Source organism: Mirounga leonina, unplaced genomic scaffold (genome assembly GCF_011800145.1).
Source record: "Mirounga leonina isolate KUSES-001 unplaced genomic scaffold, KU_Mleo_1.0 Mir_101595, whole genome shotgun sequence".
Classification (NCBI taxonomy): domain Eukaryota; kingdom Metazoa; phylum Chordata; class Mammalia; order Carnivora; family Phocidae; genus Mirounga; species Mirounga leonina.
The window spans coordinates 1,827,012-1,848,159 of NW_023270158.1; the positions used below are offsets into that span (position 1 = coordinate 1,827,012).

Genomic DNA, 21,148 nt, shown 5'->3' on the forward strand with positions numbered 1-21,148 from the left:
GGACCCAGAGTTGTAAGTGGAGAGAGGAAGGCTAGCAGAGTGATCTCAGGGCACACACAGGGCTTGCAACCAGAGTTGCAGTCTCATTGTGGTCGCGTCTCCACAGGCCCTAGACAGCGGGAGCTCACTGGGTGCCTAAGCAATGGAGGAGATATCAGGAAATACAGCAGTTCTGTTTACTCCACTCATCTGTCTAGCACTTAAGGTTGGCTAAGGGACTAGAAGGAACATTGGTCCATAGTTCTGGTTTAGAGGATGTGAAAACTGGCTGGAAGAAGCAGTTACAAATTCGAGTTCAGATGTAAAAGCTGACTCCAAGAAACTCGGGTAAAGTGAACATGAAAATAATAGGAAGGAACATGGTTGTGTGACTCGTCCAATATTTGCATTTCCCTACTGAGCGACCTGCTCTCAGTACATTCAATCTTATGTTTGGAAGTGGGAGAAACCTGAGGAAAGTCATTCTCTAGACGAGGCTCTTAAGCCTGCAGTCTGATTTCACCCGACAAAATGTCGCCAGCGCTCAGTTCCCAGACCCGGGAGGGTTTCTCTAGAGACAAGGGGGGCCGCCCACGCGACCTCGAATCCCTGAGGCCAAGTCCCGCCTGGTAGGAGGGAGCGCTAGGGGCTTGGCCCTGCAGGAGGAGCCAGACCACCCCGGAGCGCAGGGGCGTAACCAAGGTAAAGGGCGGGGCCCAGGCGGAGCTCATGGGCGTGGCCCGGGTGAGGGGGCGTGGCTGTGACGGGAGGGGAGAGGCCAGGCCGCGGGCCACAGACGGCTTGGCCTGGAGGGGCGTAGCCGGGGCCGCACGTAAGGACGTGAAGGGGCGTGGTCCCGACCATTTTGGGAGAGGCTTGGAGGGGGCGTGGCCTGGGCTGTGGGGCGTGAAGACGGGGCGTGGCTATGATGTCCCAGCGCACTTGCCGCGGGTCCCCAGGCTAGAGCTAGCCGCCGAACTTCGTGCTGTGGAGAAACGCTAAGGTAAGGGCCGGTGGCCGACTGGAGTGAGGACCACAGCGGGGGCAGGCCGACTCAGGGAGGGCCGGGACCGTGCTCACACACCCGCACCCCGCCACGCCAGATCTCAGAGCCCGGACAGCTGTTAGTCCTGCGAGTATTGCCGGGGTCCCGGCACGGCATCGCCCTTTCCCCACTGTAGCCCTCTTCTACAATGGGAGTCACCAACCAGATGGCAGCACCTCCTTTAGAGTTATTGCACTTGCCGGGAAACAGCTGTCTGGCCCTAGGAGGGAGTGTGGCCAGGGGTGGTTGGACGTGAATTAACTCAAGAAAGTCCAGTCTGCTGTGAAATACCTGTAGACAGGGGTAAAGGCTACAAAATCTGAAATAGCAGTTCCGGAAACCGAGGCGCAGCAAGCTGGGACTAACTAGGGTCTGGATTGTATTCCCCCCATCCCCCACCCCCTAAATTACCAGGGTCTGTGGACGGAGTCACAGCCACCTCCAAGGCAGGGGATCAGCATCACAGCTGTGTCACGTGGACAAATCTGAGCCTTCTCCTTCCGCAATTACTTCTGGCCTTTTTGTTTTGTGCCCCACCCCAGAACTGAAAGAGAACCGCTGAAGTACAAACATTTTTGATAGTTACGAGTCTTTGGGGCATTCACTGTTAAATGCTACTACCTTAAGCCTGGTGGCAACTCCTTAATATTAATGTAAGTGCCGTCTTCTCCCCTGTATTTTCCCTGGGAAAGTTTGAGAAATACAAGAAGTTGGGGCGCCTGGGTGGCTCAGTCGTTACCGGCTCAGGTCATGATCCCGGAGTCCTGGGATCGAGCCCCACATCGGGCTCCCTGCTCGGCGGGAGGCCTGCTTCTCCCTCTCCCACTCCCCCCTGCTTGTGTTCCCTCTCGCGCTGTGTCTCTCTCTGTCAAATAAATAAATAAAATCTTTAAAAAACAAAACAAAACAAAAAACCTTGCTGGAATAAGGAGAGGAGCAGGCAGATTTCTCTCATGAGGGAAGCTGCTCCAGACCCTACCTCTTATCTGCCGCTGCACATCCCTCAGGGTGGTCACCGTTCACGGGTATGTTGGAAATGGAAAACCTTTCAGCTACCTGGGGCGTTTCTCAGATAATTTTTATGTCAGAACCAGGACTGAAATTCACGGAAAGGCCAAGATCAGCAAGGGCACCATTCTCTGGGCCTGTACACACCTTTCCTGTTCTCCCTGGAGCCAGTCAAAGGGTAGTGATCACTCACAGTTGGGACTCAGTAAAGATTGAGTGAATTGTGAGTGAATGCGTGAACTTTGGGAAATCTTACGGGAGGAGGACAATGCATCTCTTTGGCAGTGCTGGGGCACTTAGTTGCAGCACACAAAACAGTTACCAGAAATGTATTTTGAAACCTCTGGCAACCCCAGATTGGGATCATGATCTTGGGGAAGAAGTAGGTGAGAGGAAGAAGCTCAGCTTTTTCTATGCTGTCGGGACAAGACAGCATAACCTCTGATTTCCATTTCAGGGCTTTTGCAAGAGACTGGCTTCCTTTGAACTCAGGAGGTGAGAAAATGAAAGGTCAGTCTGATGAGAATCAAGGGATTTTTTTCAATGTAATTGTAACCTTTAGATAGAGTACTTTTTTTTTTTTCTGTCTGTTTTGCATATGTATAAACGGCTTAATCAGGCAGAGTTCAAACTACAGTTGACCCCTGAACAGCACAGGGATTAGGGACACCGACCCCCTGCCCAAGTGAAACTCTACCTATAACTTGATTCCCCAAAAACATAACTTCTAATAGCCCACTGTTGATCAAAAACCTTACCAATAACATAGTCAATTAACACCTATTTTATATGTTACATGTATTATATACTATATTCTTACAATAAATTAAGCGAGAGAAAAGAAAACATGATTAGGAAAATCATAGGGAAGAGAAAGTACATTTACAATACTGTACTGTATTAATTGGGGGAAAAAACCCACATACATATGGAGCTGTGTTGTTCAAAGGTCAGCTCTACCTGTCATTTAATGAATACATAATTTATGAATGATTCTTTAAAGGCTTTTAGAATTTTTTCTTTTTTCACACATTTCTTAGTCTGCAAAACAGCAGATAAAAGACATGGTAGTAAAAGCCAGGGACATACATAAATCATTAGTGATAGGAAAAGCATATGGTACAAAAAACTTAGCACTCATGGGGCCCATCCAGGCTACAGTCCCATCTTAAAGACAAACTTAAGTAAAGACAGATTTTCTGTGAAATCTGGTAATGTATGCTATTAGTTCATTGTTATGTATAATGTTTGATAAACATTTGTGGTTTTACAAGCTTAGATTTTATGAGATCTGTAGGTAAATTTAAATAACCACCTATCAATAAATTATAATTTTAATGTCACAGAGTAGATTGGCTTTAGGCTTTAACATAAATAACCTCATGTATTGCTACAGGTATTATAGCCTAGCACTAGCTAAATTGAGTTTCTTTTTATTTGGATTTTCCTGGAACCTTCCTCACTGCTGACCTTCCATGCTCTGTTCCTTCCTTGATTGTCTTCGACTGCTCCTTCTGTCTCTTGGCCTCCTTACTCCATTTTGTCAGGCTCCCTCTATACACCTGTTACTCCGGGGGGGAAGGGTGGGGATTTTCCTTCTATCTCTAGCCACATGACCTCTCCTGATCACAGATCAGAACTCTTTTCTAGATTTTTCCTCTCGCTGTCCCCTTGGACCTCAAATCCATAGGATTAGCAGGAAGACTGTCTGTCCTCTTTCCCTTCCCACCTGCTCCTTTTGCCAGTTTGTTTCTCTCTTCAGGCATTCATCCTCATTCTACCACCAGCATCATCCAGCCATAAAATCATGGGGCCTTCTTCAACAACTGCTTCCCTTCTCTCTCCTCCAGTTGAGTGCCAAATCCTACATTTTTTTACCAAAATGACAATCTCCTGAATACAAAGAACTTCGGTCCATCGCTACTGTCACTCTCTGGTTCAGTGCTTCATATGTCTCACTTGGATTACTGGAATTTCATTTCAAACTCACGTGCCCAAATCTGAGCTACTGATGTCCCACCCGAAACCTGTTCCGCACACTGTGGTCCTCATCTCAGTTCATGGCAACTCCCATCCTTCCAGTTGATTAGGCCAAGAATCTTCTAGCCATCCTTGACTCCTTCCTTTCACATCTTACCTTTCTTTCATATCTTATGGGCAGTCTCTCCAAGATATAGCCAACGCCCAACCCCTTCTCACCACTTCCACCATGACATCTTTTGTTCCAAGCCCCTGGATTATCCTGAATGATCTCCCTGCTGCTTTCCTGCTTCTCATCCCAGTTGATTTCCAGTAGGACAACCTGAGTGATCTTTTAAGAATATAAATCAGATGGTGTCCCTCCTGTGCTGCCAAAACTCCATTGTGCCCCCATTTCACTTAGAGCAGTGGTTTCCAATCAGAGGTGATTCCCCTTTTCCAAGGCACATCTGCGGTGTCTGGAGACATTTTTGGTTGTCACAGTTGGAGGGAGGTGCCACGGACATCTAATGGGTAGAGGCCAGGGATGCTGCTAAACATCCTACAGCGTATAGGACAGCCCCCAAACTGAGTTATCTGGTCAAATGCCAATAATGTCAAGGTTGAGGAACCCTGAGTTGGAGAAAAAACCTTTACAAAGTAGCCTAGAAATATACATGATCTGGCATCCATGACCTCTCCACCTTCTCCCTTACTACCCTCCTCCTAGTACACTCTATTCCTGCCATGCTGGCCTCCTTACTATCCCCTTGTATGTGCCAGACACGCTCCCACCTCAGGGTCTTTGCACAGGCAATTCCCTCTTCCTGGGCAATACCCTTCCTCCTGCTAGTCCTATTACTAATTCCTTCATTTCCTTCAATCTTTTGTTCAAATCTCACCTTCTCAGTAAGGCCTCCTTTGAGCAACTTATTTTAAATGCAACGCTCCTTTCCCAGTGGCACTTCAAATTTACTTCTCCTGCTCTGCTTTTCACTGAGTATATTTTAATTTAATTGTCTGTACAACTGACTTACGTATTACACTGCTGTTTATTGTCTGTCTCCCCCCTACTAGAATGTAAGTTCCACAAGGGTAGGGACTTTGTTTTATCCCCCCAATGATCCTAGAACAGCGTCTGGCATTTAATAGATGTTTGGTTGCTATCCTGATGAATGAAAGGATAAAAGAGTGATGGATTGAATGAAGGATGGTTGAAGGAATCTCCTTGTCACTGACCTTCCCGGCTCCACTCTGCCCACTGCATTCCATCCTGTGCTATGTACATGGGGTCGTCGGAAACCGTCCTCTATGTACGGAATAATACCTGAGGGCCTTCCAGTCTCTTGGAAATCGGTATTCTTCAAGTTAGTCTCAAATCCCCATCTGGTTCCATTGCATCCCCCGGGCATCTGTGTGGCCAGCACCTTAAGAAATATTCATAACAGACTTGGGATGATGGGAAGCCCAGATACATTTAGCTTTGCTACAAAACAGGACTTTTTTGTCTAAACACACAAAAAGTTATCTTCAGAGTCTATGTCCACCGCAGTGAGGTCAGCAGTATTCTTAGGAGCCAGACAGAGGGTCAGATTTCCACACCACGACATGCAACCCCACCATGGGGTGAGTTTTGTGAAGGAGGAGGAAGGAGAGGGTGAGGTGGTGTCAGGCCGTCTGGAGCTTTGGTGTACCCCTAGCCCTAGAGAGTCAGTCTGGAAGTGGGCAGGAGACAGTTCCTCTGGGCCAGGTGTCATCAGCCCCAGCCTCAGCACTGTGCAGAAGCAGCATAACTGCGGAGTACAGGGCCGCTGCCCAAGGCATGACCACAGCCGTGGCTCTCTGTGGAGCTAGGCCAAGGATCAGTCCCCCAGACTTCTCTGGCACCCCGCTAACATGCCTCAGATCCCCATAGAGCCCCTTATGCGGGACCAAGTGCATGCCGACTCGTCTGTATAACTCCCTTGGCAGTTAGGCATGCCCTTGACTGTATCTTACTACATCTTTCCCTGTGAAGGACCAACCAGCATGTCCTGTCTTTTGAGTGTATGTTGTACTTGTCATTGTCTTCCTGGGAATTACTAGGTCTCTTTTTCTATCTAATTGTAAGCAAGAAAGAAGTCCTTTTCCACATCTTTGCCAACCTCCCTCTGACGCTGGGATTATTGAATAAACCCAAGGTTCTGCCCATTTCAACCCTAATTGTCCTCTCCAGCCTTGACTCCTAAACACCCCCGCCTCCCCAAATGTCCTCATAATCCCTGACATTAATGCCTGTCCATCTCTACCTTTCTCCCTCCTGTTAAAATTGTCTCTCTCCTAATGACACATGGTTCAGATGCTGCCCCATCCTGAAACTTAGAGCCTCTGCCCTCTGTGTTCTCATTGAATTAAGTCAGAGCTGTCATCACATCTGGCTTTGATTAGAAGTATTTGTTTAATTATGCTAAGTGCAGTAAGCCAGACTCAGGGAAAATATTGTATGAGTCCACTTACATGAAGTATTCAGAATAGGCAAATACGTAGAGACAGAAAGTAGAACCGAGGTTGCTGGGGGCAGCAGGGGTGCGGAGGAATGAGGAGTTTTTGTTGAATAGGTATAGAGTTTGTGTTGGGGATGATGAAAAAGTTTGGGGTACAGACACTGGTGATGGTTACACAGCATCATGAATGTATTTCATGCCACCAAATTGTACGCTTGAAAAAGGTTAAAATGATAAATATGCGTATTTTACCATACTATAAAAAGGTAACTAAAAAACCCAGAAAGATTACTTGTTTAATAGTTTCTTAATAGATTGCAAGCTTGTGGGGATGGGGAGAAAACATGATTTTTTCATCTTCACGCAGCCCAATGCTTTGCATGGGATAATCACTCATTATTGCTTCAATTCAGGGATGGAAGTCAATGGAAAGAAGCACAAATTCAGGCAAGGTTTCCCCATACCTCTTAGGAATTTTTAAAAATTCATTTTATTGTCAAATTGATTTTATCAGAGAGAACCCTGTGTAGTTGGAATTGTTTGATGGTATTATCTCAGAAAGAAAATGAAAAACATGAAATTAAAAATCATCCCAAACTGCTTTCTATTTTCTTAGTGTTTGCATTTATAGCATGGGGAGCATTTTAGCAAGCTCAGTTTGAATAATAATAACTTCCCGGGCGCCTGGGTGGCTCAGATGGTTAAGCGTCTGCCTTCGGCTCAGGTCATGATCCCAGGGTTCTGGGATCAAGCCCTGCATTGGGCTCCCTGCTCAGCGGGGAGCCTGCTTCTCCCTCTCCCACTCCCCCTGCTTGTGTTCCTGCTCTCGCTTTACCTCTCTCTGTCAAATAAATAAATAAAATCTTAAAAAAAAAAAAAGATGAAGGGTGTACATTAAGCCTCACTCTTAAATATTTCAGTTCAAAAAATCCTTTTACTCTGCTGATCTGCAATTACAAATTGTACAGTTTCATGCTGCACATAGTCTTACAAGTTAGAAAGAAGCATAAAGTTCTCGACGTGAACTCTCATCCAAGATTAGGGTGGAGAGATCAAGAGAGAAGTGAAATGTTTACATGAAGAAATAGGTGAGCGCTGAGAAAGTATCAGGTTACTGGGCTTTTTGCTATTTTTTAATTTTGGAAAATTGATAGGTTTCATATTCTGTCCATAAACTACCACCAGAGGCTATTTCCTACAGATGATTTTTATGGAGAAGAAATTATAAATTAATTTGGAGATATTTTCCTATGGAAAATAATCATGGACAAGTTTCTAAGATGTCTGTCATTTGCTTCAAAGTCTCACAGAGAGGGGAAGTAGGAGGGAGGATATAAATAAAACATGCTTGGCCACCAACAGATAATTATTGAAATAAAGTGTTGGGTACATAGGTGGTTTTATTCTAGTATTTCCACTGCTTGTTCAAATTTGAAGTTTGCCAAAATAAAAAATTAAAGGAAAAAAGGAAATAGATTCTGAAATGAGGTAGCCAGTGGTCTATTATTCCTTAAGCCTGCTCAGTTAATTCAGTTAATGAAGGTATTTGAAAATGAGGGACTTTGATTTGGCTCAAGGCACTATCAAGATAATATCTTGAAAGTTTATTACCAATCTGTATTTGAAATCCTGAGTCAGACTTTTTTTTTCAAGATTTCTTATTTATTTGAGAGAGAGCCAGCGAGGGAGGGAGCATGAGCAGGGGGAGGGGCAGAGGGAGAAGCAGACTCCCCACTGAGCAGGGAGTATGAAGCGGGGCTCCATCCCAGGACTCTGAGATCATGACCTGAGCCAAAGGCCGACGCTTAACCCACTGAGCAACCCAGACGCCCCGCTGAGTCAGACTTTTGTATATCTTAAATAAGGTACATATTGACATACCCCCCAAAATGTGTGTGTTTGTGTGTGTGTGTATGCACACACATAAAACTAAACAAAAGTGATTTTAACTTGGTTTGAGAATTTCTGACATCTCTTGGCAATGCAGACATACTTTAGGTGTCACTGGTCTAAAGACCCCAGGCAAGGAGTTAGGCCAGCAGGTGAGGAGCCTCGATGGGATTCGGAACTTTCGACCAGTCCCCTTTAATGTGGTGACCGTGCATCTTTGCTCCCTGCATTCAGTGTGTTCACTGTCAAAGTGATGCATACAACAGAGTGCATGGCACCAGGCTGAGAGGCTGGCTGTTTGCCACAGTTCACTTTGCAATACTTGTCCAGACACATGGCTTGTTGCTGGTTATAAAGGGTTCTGCCTGGAGCCCTCATTTGTTCCTTTCAAGGCAGTAATAGGAAGTAACTCTGCTTCCTGCTTTTACTGGACACAGCTCAGGTGTATTTTTTTTGTTCTCTCCTTTCCCTTAGGTGTAGCCTTCTCCTCTCTAGCTCTGATCTAGTGGGGTCAAGGGCAGCAGTACAGGGGAGAAGAGCTCTTTCACAGCCAATTAAAAGCAGTAAAGTACATGAAGAGAGGGAAGGGTGAAATGAGAACATTTGCCTCTTTGCTTAGCATTGGTAGGGATCATAATTTCTTTTTGTGACTTTGGGCCCCTCTCCTCCGCGCCGCCATTGCCAGACTTTTGAGTGCCCTCTGATAGGCCAAAGGCAGAATCTGAGGAGTCGTGGATGGTTTTCCTTGCCATATGATGTGCATTTCCAGAGGCTCCAAGGGGGAGGAATTAATTGCACACCTGGAAGGTAGAGTTCATGCCTTGTTCCGCTTTGCATCCCAGCAGCCGACGTGGTTCCTGGAACAAAGGAAATGACAATAAATGTTGAAATGCAAACGTTTACTGGCAGAATTCCCATCCCTGTGAGACTAGCTAAGATTTGTCTCTGGATACGGTCCTCCTTCAGATCTTATCGGTAGGGATACGAGGCCCTCCTCTTAAATGGCAAGCATTTAAAAGTGTTTCAGAAGTATAGATAACCACACAACGGGCTGATGGCGGCATCTAGGAAAAGCCCTTCCTACCGTGCAAGAACCTGCTGGCAATCACTTCACAGTGTGCGGTTCTTGGAATCGGGATCAACATCCCCCTCACCACGGAAGTGTGCCCAGGTCACCGAGCTGCCCTCACGGGCCAGGCACTGCGTCCCTGAGAGATGCAGCTGTGCCAGAGACAGACAGGGTCCTTACCGCCGCGGGGCTCGTGGCTGGGGAGGTGGCGTCATAAAGTCCATTCTCGATGAGCTGTGCAACTGCAGGCAGCACCGTGAGGGAGCCGAAGAGGGCGCCAGGCTCACCCGGTGAGCGAGCGGTGAGCGTGTGGTCAGGGGAGGCTTCTAGGAGGTGGTGCAGGAGAGGAACGCCTGAGGGGAGGGGAGGAGTTCACCAGGCACGGGTGGAGGAGGAGCATCTGCACAAGCCCTGAGGCGGGAGGGAGCTTCGGGAGCGGGAAGAACCCAAGTCCACGGGGCTGGTGGCAGGCAGCAGTGGGAAGTGGACGGCGCAGCAGAAGAGTCTGTCCTCCTGGGGTAACCAGTGAGTTTCCGGAAGAGGAGCGGATTAACCACCGACTCAACCCCCCCCCCCCCCCCCCCCCCCCCCCCCACCCCTGCCATGTGTACTCATAGTCTGAGTAGTGTTGTCCTGCTTAGAGGTTTCCACTTGATGGTCAGTCTCCGTTGTTTATAGCTTTGCCTCCTCTGTCCTCCTGCCTCTGGGTTATTAGGTTCCTGCAAGCTATTTGGGACCCGGTCAAGATTTCAAGCGAAACATGGTGGCGACGAGTAGCCTGAGGGTCATTCTTCAAGCCTCTCCATGCAAGTCACTGTGGAGAAGATTGCAGACCCCCAGGTTCGTGCCAGCGAGGCCCTGCAGCCTCTACACCTGCACGTACAGAAGCCGGAACCGAGCCTGTGAGTACGCTGCTGCCTTAAAGAGAGCGAGAGGTGGGGGTGCCTGGGGGGCGCAGTCGCTTAAGCGGCCGACTCTTGGTTTCGGCTCAGGTTGTGGTCTCAGGCTTACGGTCTCAGGGTCATGAGATCGAGCCCCGCATTGAGCTCCACACTAGCTTGAGGTCTGTTTGAGATTCTCTCTCCCTCTCCCTCTGCCCTCTGCCCGCCACCTCCCCCGCTGGCCCATGCTCTCTCTCTCAAATAAATAAATGAAACTTTTGAAAAAAAGAGAGAGTGAGAGGCTTGGTGTTGCATGACAATGACGTGTGTCCTGTGTTTATCCATAGGTGTCAGTGGCATTCCAGAGTGGGATTCTGTGCCTTGAGAATGTGAGAATAACTGCTTGTTTCTTTGTCTTCTAAAATAAATGTGGAAAATTCTTTCCCCCCAGGTTTATTGACATAGAATTGCCACCCAACATTGTGTAGGTCGAAGGTGTGCCATGTGCTGATTTGATACACGTATATATTGCAAAATGATTTCCATAATAGGTTTGGAAAGTTCTTTCCTTGACTAATTTTAACATGTTAAGATGATGTCATGTCGGTGGCGCCTGGGTGGCTCAGTTGTTAAGCGTCTGCCTTCGGCTCAGGTCATGATCCCAGGGTCCTGGGATCGAGCCCCGCATCGGGCTCCCTGCTCAGAGGGAAGCCTGCTTCTCCCTCTCCCGCTCCCCCTGCTTGTGTTCCCTCTCTCGCTGTGTCTCTCTCTGTCAAATAAATAAAAACACAATCTTAATAAATAAATAAATAAATAAATAAATAAATAAATAAATAAATAAATAAATAAATAAATAAAATGATGTCACGCAGAAATAGGATCAGAGAGGTGTCCCAGTTTCAAATACTCTGGAACCTGTTCTGTATCGTTCTTGTTAGCAACAGTCTTCTTACTGACATTGATCCACAGACTGCGAATTATTTCTGTGAGTCTTAACGTTCTGGAAGTTGCATGTTAATGTTTGTCAGCAGGTCAGTAGCTTCACGCTCTGGAATATTCTTTCTCAAGTCACAAATGGCAGCGTTCATTCTAGTTGACCAGCTTACCAGTGTGTGCTCTGCCGTAGACGCAGCATATCAAGCGAGGCAGCAGATGGCCTTTCCTGAACGCTCTCGTATCTCATTCCCCTCCTGAAATACCAGTTCCCTGCCCCGTCCCTATGGTGCAGGGATTGTGCACCGAGGTACTATTGACACGAGGGATGGGTCATTCTGTGTTGTTGTGGGTGCAGTGTGCACTGTAGGGTGATTAGCAGCATCCCTGCCAAATACCCATTAGATGACAGTTGTATCCCCACCCAGTTGTAACAAACAAAAATATCAGCAGACATTACCAAATGAGCTCTGGGGGCACAAAACTGCCCCTGCTTAAGAATCAGTAGGACGGGGACGCCTGGGTGGCTCAGTCGGTTAAGCGTCTGCCTTTGGCTCAGGTCTTGATCCCAGAGTCCTGGGATTGAGTCCCGCATGGGGCTCCCTGCTCAGCGGGGAGTCTGCTTCTCCCTCTCCCTCTGCCTGCCACTCTCCCTGCTTGTGCTCTCTCTCCTTCTCTCTCTCTCTCTGACAAATAAATAAATAAATATATATCTTAAAAAAAAAAAAAGAATCAGTGGGATGATAGGAGAGAATAATGTATTTATTTGTGGAGAGATGAGTTTGAATTTGTGGAGAGGTAAAATGGCTAAGTATATTGTTAAAGAGGAATTTTTCATATTTTCTGTGATTTTAAAGGAATTGACAAGAGTTTTCACATGTTGCCTTCCTTCTGGGTCTAAGTTTTTCCACTTTTTCTCTTTGGGTTTACTCTCTTTTGATTTCATATGCACGTAATAAAAAAAGAAGGTAAGAAAGGAATGCTTTTAAATTAATAAAACTAATCTAGCTAAATCCAAGGATTTGGAACTGCTCCATAAATACATTTCTATTATATATTTACTTTGTTTCCTCCAACAATGACAGTGTTCTCATTCAAGTGAACTGGTTGGAGTCATAACAAATTTCTGGTTGCTGGGTGTGGCTTCCTAACGACAGACCTACATCCTACCAGGACTGTCTTATTCTCAGCACTGGCATTTTGTGGTCTGAGGCTTAAAATGGAAAAAATTAGTCATGTTCATGTAGTTTCTAAAGTTTTACTTTTTTTAACAGAGAGTTGAAAGTTAAAGGTCTAAAATCCAACATACGAATGTCTTTAGGATAGTTTGCTTCTTCTAGGGCTGACTAAAACAAAAAGTGGTGGCTTGGGGAGATGTGGGCTTTCCATGATTAATTTGTCACATCAGATGTTCTTGTTTTTAAGTTACTAAGAAAAAAAGGTAACAGACATGATTTGATTTGGTTTTTGGCATATTGCACCACCCCTCCCTTTTCACAGGGGAGAATATTATAGTCTCTGCTGCCCTGAGCCACTGAGCATGTTGTCTTCCTAAATCCCAGACCCTCCGCTGAGCAGTTGTAAAAACAATACACATTGTATCTGGCAACTTAAAACTCCAGCAGAAGGCCCATTGTCTACTTGTGTGACAGAGTGACCCAAGATCATTGAGGGTTAGAAAAGATAACATGGAAAGTCCTTAGCTGGTGCCTGCCACACAGTGAGGACTGTGTTGGCACGTTACTTCTAGTACTAGGATTATCATCATCACCATCTTTATCATCATCATTATAGGCTCAGTGCCTCCCTCAGATGTTTGAACATTGTTAAGATTGGGTTAAGCAGAATGAGGAGTAAAGGAAGTAGGAGGATATGGCAGATTCAGAAAGCAGCCTATCTGTGCTTTGTGCTTCACCTTCACTCCGCTCCCCGCCCTTCCCAGGGAATCATTGGCTGTCCACTCACATTGCTGTTTGCTCTTATCTCAAGGAGCAGACAGTGTTGACAATCCTAACTTGATTTGTAATATGACAAAATAAAGATAAAAGGCTGCACCTGTTACCCAAGATGAAAATAAAGTCAAATTCACTTAGTATATCTTCTACTGAAATTTATTTTGTCACATAAAAAATCTAGGGTTAGAGCATATCAGGAAACAAAGCCGAACAGTCAACAACAAGAAAATCTGATTTAAAAATCTAATAAAAAAATGGATCAGAGCCCTTACTTAACAGGCACCTCACCAAAGAAGATCTATAGATGGCAAATAAGGGTATAAAAAGGTGCCCTACTATGTGTTCTGTGATCAGGGAAATACAAATTAAAACAACAAGATATTACCACACATATTACAGTGGCCAAATTCCAGAACACTGACCACACCAAGTGGTTATGGGGGTGTAGAGCAACAGGAACTCTTACTCATTGCTGGTGAAAATGCAAAACGGTACAGCCACTTTGGAAGATAACTTGGCAGGTTCTTTTAGAACAAAATATATCCTTGCCATACAATCCAGCAGTCATATTCCTTGGTATTTACCCAGCACTGTTGAAAACTTATGTCTGCACAAAAACCTGCACATGGATACTTACAGCAGCTTTCTTCGTAATTGCCAAAACTTGGAAGCAGCCAAGATGTCCTTCAGTAGATGAATGGATATCTTAACTACGGCATAGCCAGACAATGGAATTTTCTTCCTCACTGAAAAGAAATGAGGGCGCCTGGGTGGCTCAGTTGGTTAAGCGACTGCCTTCGGCTCAGGTCATGATCCTGGAGTCCCGGGATCGAGTCCCACATCGGGCTCCCGGCCCAGCAGGGAGTCTGCTTCTCCCTCTGACCCTCCTCCCTCTCATGCTCTCTGTCTCTCATTCTCTCTCTCGCAAATAAATAAATCTTAGAAAAAAAAAAAAGAAAGAAAAGAAATGAGCTATGAAGCCATGAAAAGAAATGTAGGAACCTTAAATGCGTATTACTAAGTGAAAGAAGCCAATCTGAAAAGGCTGTATACTCCGTGATCCCAACTATATGACGTTCTGGAAAAAGCAAAACTATGGAGACAGTAAAAAGATCAATAGTTGCCATGTGTTAGAGTATAGGGAGGGATGAATAGGTGGAGCAGATGATTTTTAGGGTAGTAAAAATACTCTGTATATTATGATGGATACAGGTCAGTATACATTTGTCCAAACCTATGGAATATATAACACCAAGAATGTAAACTATGGACTTTGGGTGTTATCCTGTGTCAGTGTAGGTTCATGAATTATAACAAATGTCCTACTCTGGTTGGGGATGTTGATAATGGGGGATGCTGCATGTGTGGGGACAGGGGTAAATGGGAAATCAATGTACCTTAAATAAATTAATGGATAAATAAAGTCTTAAAAAATTAAACATGAGGGGTGCCTGGGTGGCTCAGTCGGTTAGGCATTACCTTCATCCCGGGTCACGATCTCAGGGTCCTGGGACTGGGCTCCACATCGGGGTCCCTGCTTAGTGGGGAGTATTCTTCTTCCTCTCCCTGTGCCGCTCTCCTCTGCTCATGCACATGCTCTCTTTCTCTAATAAATAAATAAAATCTTTTAAAAAAATTAAACATGAGATCTTAGAGCATAACAATATAAATTTAATAATGTTAATTCTTAATTAAATTTAAAGAATATCATCTAGAATTGATATGGTACATATTTGCTATTTATTATTATTTCATTGATTCTTATTATTCATGATCTCTACTTTTAGATGGAAGAAAAATATTTTTTTAGGACAGTGTGGAATAGAATGGCACTGTATAAAATCTAGCCACTAGTCCCATGTGTTTATTTTCATGTAAATATAAATTTATTAAAATGGTATGGCTGCATGTTGCTAGCACTTACCATACTGAAAATTTCCGTCATCAGAGAAGTTCTGTTTGACAGGACTGGTCTGTATTATAACTGAACTGTGTTAGAAAGTTGTTCCATTATTTCTCCAATTAATTTTGAAGGACAAAAATCCTCGAGAACGTTAGTATTAAAAAGTTTGCTGTGCAGTGCCAGACAGAGTCTCTCATTAACATTCAAATAACCCTCAGAAACAATAGGCTGCTTAAGAGCCCCCTAGAATTGTACTAATAGCTTCAGGGGTGTCGGCAGCAACAGGGAGCTAACAATAAGCCCAGGAACTGTGGGCTTTAGTGCCCTGTGCTGATAGCCGCATGTGTCTGCTGCAGCTACCTGGGCTCAGCATCAAAGTGCATCGAACAGCCCTCAAGCTCCGAGAAGACAATTTGTGATTCTGAGATCATCCGTAACAATGTCATCTGGGAGGGGGCTGTCCCTATGTATCATGTCCCCGTGCTGAGCCCCGGGCCTGCTAGGGTGGTCTTCAGTTCCATGAGGAAATCTGCACATCTCGAGAAAGAGGACGGTAACGGGGCAAGGCGCGGGAGAAAAAGCCAACGAGGGTGTAGAACAACAGTGTCCAGTGGATAAATAACGTGAGCCACCAATATGAGCCACTTGGGCAATTCTGTGTTTTCCAACAACTGCATTTAAAAAAGAACAAATAGCATGTCAATTACATCTCAAAACTGGGGGAAATTCATTCTAATATAGCAAATACGTAGGTAAAATACAGTAAATAGGTAAAATTATTTTTACCAATATATTTGTTGGGAAGGAAGAATATTTAACCTAGCATATCCAAAATATTCTCACTGAAACATGAGATGAATATAAGAATTATAAATAAAATATTTTACATTCTTGGTTTTGTACTAAGTCTTTAGGCCCCTAGGTGTTTTACATTTATAGCAGATCTCAATTTAAATAGTCACACAGGGTGAGTGGTTACCTTTTTAGGCAGTGCAGGTACAGAGAATAGATGCCAAGGAGTAACAGCAGATGAAGGGATGCTTAATGTAGTGTGGGGCTGTCAGGGAAGGGGCTGGAAGTGATCTTGAGAGCCTGTAGGATTTTAAGAAATGAGAGAAATGGGTAGATGTGATCATGGGAACTATTGGGGAGGAAGCATTTCCTCTACCCTTCCAGGTCCTTCTGGCCGGACTAAGAATCAAATTGACATGAGACAGATTAATAGGAGAAAATCAAATTTAATAGTGTATGTAAGGGGAATCCATATGGAAATGGAAATTCCAAGGATAGTGAGGCAACATGAGGCTTATATGAGCTATAGAGAAGGGTGGGGGTCCACTGATACAAAGGGAAGGAAGACCAAAATCAGGAAGGTGAGAGGAGATGTTTGGAAAACAGAGGTTACCTTATTGAGCCACCCAGGCGCCCCTCTATTTTTAATTTTTTGAGGAACCTGCATACTCTCGTCCACAGTGGCTGCACCAGTCTGCACTCGCACCAGCACTGCACAGGGTTCCCCTTTCTCCACATCCTCGCCAACACCTGTTGTTTCTTGTGTTGTTGATTTTAGCCATTCTGACAGGTGTGAGGTGATATATCACTGTGGTGTTGATGTGCATTTCCCTGATGATGAGTGATGTTGAGCATCTTTTCATGTGTCTGTTGACCATCTGGATGTCTTCTTTGGAGAAATGTCTGTTCATATCTTCTGCCTATTTTTTAATTGGATTTTTGGGGGTTTAGGTGTTCAGTTGCACAAGTTCTTTATATATTTTGGGTACTAACCCTTTATCATATATGTCATTTGCAAATATCTTCTCCCATTCCGTAGGTAGGTTGCCTTTTAGTTTTGTGATCATTTCCTTTGCCGTTCGGAAGCTTTTATTTTTTACTTTTTTTTAAAGATTTTAATTTTTTAATTTATTTGACACAGAGAGAGATAGCAAGAGAGGGAACACAAGCAGGGGGAGTGGGAGAGGGAGAAGCAGGCTTCCCGCTGAGCAGGGAGCCCAATGCGGGGCTTGATCCCAGGACTCTGGGATCATGACCTGAGCAGAAGGCAGATGCTTAACGACTCAGCCACCCAGGCGCCCCTCAGAAGCTTTTTATTTTGATGTAGTCCCAATAGTTTATTTTTGCTTTTATTTCCCTTGCCTCAGGAGACACATCTAGAAAAATAGTGCTTCAGCTGGGATGTCAGAGAAATTAGTCTGTGCTCTCTAATAGGATTTTTATGATTTCAGGTCTCCATTTAGATCCTTAATCCATTTTGAGTTGATTTTTGTGTATGGTGTAAGAAAATGGTCCAGTTTCATTCTTTTGCATGTAGCTGTCCAGTTTTCCCAACACCATTTGTTGAAGAGACTCTTTTCTCCATTGCATATTCTTTCTAGCTTTGTCGAAGATTAATTGACCATATAATCGTGGGTTTATTTCTGGGTTTTCTATTCTGTTCCATTGACCTATGTGTCTATTTTTGTGCCAGTACCATACTGTTTTGATTATTACAGCTTTGTATTATATCTTGAAATCTGGGATTGTGATGCCTCCAGCTTCGTTCTTCTTTTTTGAGATTACTTTGGCTATTTCGGGTCTTTTGGGGTTCCATGCTAATTTTAGGATTATTTGTTTTAGTTCTGTGAAAAATATTGGTATTTTGATAGGGATTACATTAAATGTGAAAATTGCTTTGGGTAGTATAGACATTTTAAGAATATTTGTTCTTCCTGCTAGAACTTTTCATAAGGAATTTCTAGATTGAACTTTTAACAGCCTCAAGGCCAGGAACCAAGCCAAAACTTGCACCAGACACCTGCCAGACTTTGTCTGCAATACCTATAGATTTGGGTCAGTTCTCCTCTTCTTGAGCTTCTCCATATATCCTGAAGTTCCCATACCTGCTAGGAAGTAACCTAATTTATCACCTGGTATGGCTACTGGGAATTCTGTAAGCAAGGTAATAGGCTGATATTTCCAGAGGGTTTTATTGGTTCCATAAAGTCATTCTTAGTTTCTTAAAGCTGTCTGGTCATATCTGAATCTATCCAGGTCTCAAATATGACATTCTAGTCAAAGCCTTGGTAATATAGCCAATGCCTCCAACTGTGTCCTATTACAAGGAGAACAGATTCTTATTGAACTTATGAGAATAAATATACTGCCATTAAAAATATGAGAATTCTCACTGAGTTTCTGAATTCTGGAGGGTTCAGAGAGGGAGACAAGATAAATGTTTCAATACTGCTTATAATGGTATAATTTATCAAATTATTATAGGTCAGTTAGCTTAAGAGAAAAGATTTCCTTAATCTTGAAAAACAAACCATTTTAAAAAGTTGGAAATGTTTTAAAAGTCACAAAAATTATAATCCTCATCCTCAGTTTATTTAGTCCCATGTTTTTGTTTTCCTTGAATCTAGTATTTCCACTAGTTGTAGCAAATCTTACCTAGTTCAGTTTTACGATCTTAAGGTTATCGGAAACTTGTCCTCAAGAGTTTTTTTCTGTGAGTTTCACTGAAAATGAAATACACTGCAATGGCATCAGTGTAAGACAGTGACTGTAAATGACAATAGTTAAAAATGGCCATGGTTATGGGGCGCCTGGGTGGCTCAGTCAGTTAAGCGTCTGCCTTCGGCTCAGGTCGTGATCCCCAGGGTCCTGGGATTGAATCCTGCATCGGGCTCTCTGCTCAGTGGGGAGCCTGCTTCTCCCTTTCCCTCTGCCTGCCGCTCTGCCTACTTGTGCTCTTTCTGTCAAATAAATAAATAAAATCTTAAAAAAAAAAAAAAAGGCCATGGTTAAAGATTTGATTAGAGTTCATTATGATGCAGGTGGCAAGGAAATGTGATTATTTCTTTGACACACAACACTTCAAGATAATAACATACCAGAACATCAGATTTCTAGGGGTTATATGCAGTTTTTAGAACACTTATTTTAATTACACATCTACACAAATATAATCTAATAGGGTTTAATATCACTTATTTGACAAGGCTTCTCATTTAATTTAATATACCAAATAAGTCTAATAGGTTTAATTTCTCACAAAATCTTTGAAATGTTCCAGGAGCTCTCTGGAACATCTCAGTTAGATTGTAGTCAAAAGATTTCATTTTAGAATTTGATTTTGGGAAGTATGTCAAAAACTACCAAAAGGTTTGAACATTTTATTAAATAGGATCTTCTGATCATTAAGAAATAGTATTTAATTATCCATGTAATCAACTCAGCAATAAGATATCAAAGGCAAATACAGAAGGTTCCATAGCTGTAATCAAATTTAGCTTTTTTTTTTTTTAATTTATTTATTTGAGAGAGAGCACATGAGAGGGGGGAGGGTCAGAGGGAGAAGCAGACTCCCTGCCGAGCAGGGAGCCCGATGCGGGACTCGATCCAGGGACTCCAGGATCATGACCTGAGCCGAAGGCAGTCGCCCAACCAACTGAGCCACCCAGGCGCCCTAGCTTTTTAAAAATATTAAGATTCAGAGGTTTTTTTTTAAAAGTAAATCAAAGACCTGATAAACATAGGAAATTATTTTGGCAAACCACAGAATCCTTCTTTTCTAGGCACTAACTTTTTTTTTAAAGATTTTATTTATTTATTTGACAGAGAGAGACACAGCGAGAGAGGGAACACAAGCAGGGGGAGTGGGAGAGGGAGAAGCAGGCTTCCCGCGGAGCAGGGAGCCCGTTGTGGGGCTGGATCCCAGGACCCTGGGATCATGACCTGAGGCGAAGGCAGACGCTTAACGATTGAGCCACCCAGGTGTCCCTAGGCAGTTAACTTTAAAGATAAAAACATTTACAATGTCTTATTAAGAGCAGATCAATAGTTTAAGGAAACTTTGGGTTTTTTAACAAAGGGAAAACAATTTTAACTTGGCATTAGTGTATTTTTGACATTAAAACCCATTTACTTACTTAAATTTATTCTAATCTTAGCTAGTACTGACCACACACAAAATTCCCTTCTGAAGATTCCCTTTTCATAAACCTGCAACTTTCTTGTTTACATTCAGAGTTTGCCCTAAGTTTTCCTTCTTTAAATAATCAGTCTCACTTTAGGAAAAAATTACTTTCTTTTCCCTCAACAGAAATGTATTCTGATTCCTCGTATTTTTTCCCCAAAACACAGATCTTACTTTTCTTGCATACAGAGTTGTTTTTCTTATTATTTCTAGTAGCCTTAACTGCATTTATTAGAATTCTTAACTCTTAGGAGCCTTAGCTTTTGGTGAAAACTAAGTACTAAGCAACTATAAATTTTTGTTATACAGTATTCTTTAGTAAATTTATGAATACATTCCATAATTTCTAGGCAGTCGCTTAACCAACTGAGCCACCCAGGCACCCCTACAAGTGAATTTTAGCAATACCATCCAGAGATAGAGAAAATATCCAAAATTTATAACATATATAGACACTCATACACAGACAAGATGCAAACAGTCGGGGTGCCTGGGTGGCTCAGTTGTTAAGCGTCTGCCTTCGGCTCAGGTCTGATCCCAGGGTCCTGGGATCAAGCCCCGCATCGGGCTCCCTGCTCAGTGGGAGGCCTGCTTCTCCCTCTCCCACTCCCCCTGCTTGTTTTCCCTCTCTCGCTGTGTCTCTCTCTGTCAAGAAAATAAATAAAATCTTAAAAAATAAAAATAAAAATAAAAAAAGATGCAAACAGTCTTCTAGCTTTTGTCTTACTAAGATCTGTGGAAAGGACATTAAAGGCCCAATTTCCAAATACCTTTCCCCACCTTTTTTGTTTTGGGGAAAAACTTTCTCTAACGTTCCCCCTAATTGTTTTTATTTCAAAGAATGGCTTTTAGGTCCTAAAGAAGATGGTAGTAGGAAATTTACATCACAAAGGAAGAGAAAGTATCCACATTTTCTTCAAAATGGAGATTTGGTGCATATCTGTCTATTATGAGAGGTGTTGGAGTTGGGGCACAAAAGCCATTCTAGAAATTTGTATTTTTAAAAACCTTTTTCCCTTTTGTTTCTTCAGTCTAAGGCAATTATGGGCTGTATTTACATTTTAAAGA

At 43.5% G+C, this 21,148-nt stretch overlaps 1 protein-coding gene across 4 annotated transcripts in view; it reads left to right on the forward strand.

The window, feature by feature from the left end:
• The first annotated feature begins 867 nt into the window (after nt 1–867).
• CA5B (carbonic anhydrase 5B) overlaps nt 868–21,148 on the forward strand; it is a 52,340-nt gene continuing 32,059 nt past the window's right edge. For 2 of the 4 annotated variants that reach the window (XR_004678245.1, XM_035000001.1), the window contains exons 1-2: nt 868–982; nt 10,149–10,335. Coding sequence is in view for 3 of the 4 variants with exons in the window: in XM_035000001.1 (XP_034855892.1) it covers nt 10,194–10,335 (142 nt within the window). In the remaining variant the exon portion in view is untranslated. The remainder of the gene's footprint in view (nt 983–10,148; nt 10,336–21,148) is intronic. The other 2 variants (XM_035000009.1, XM_034999990.1) reach the window with 2 other exon arrangements.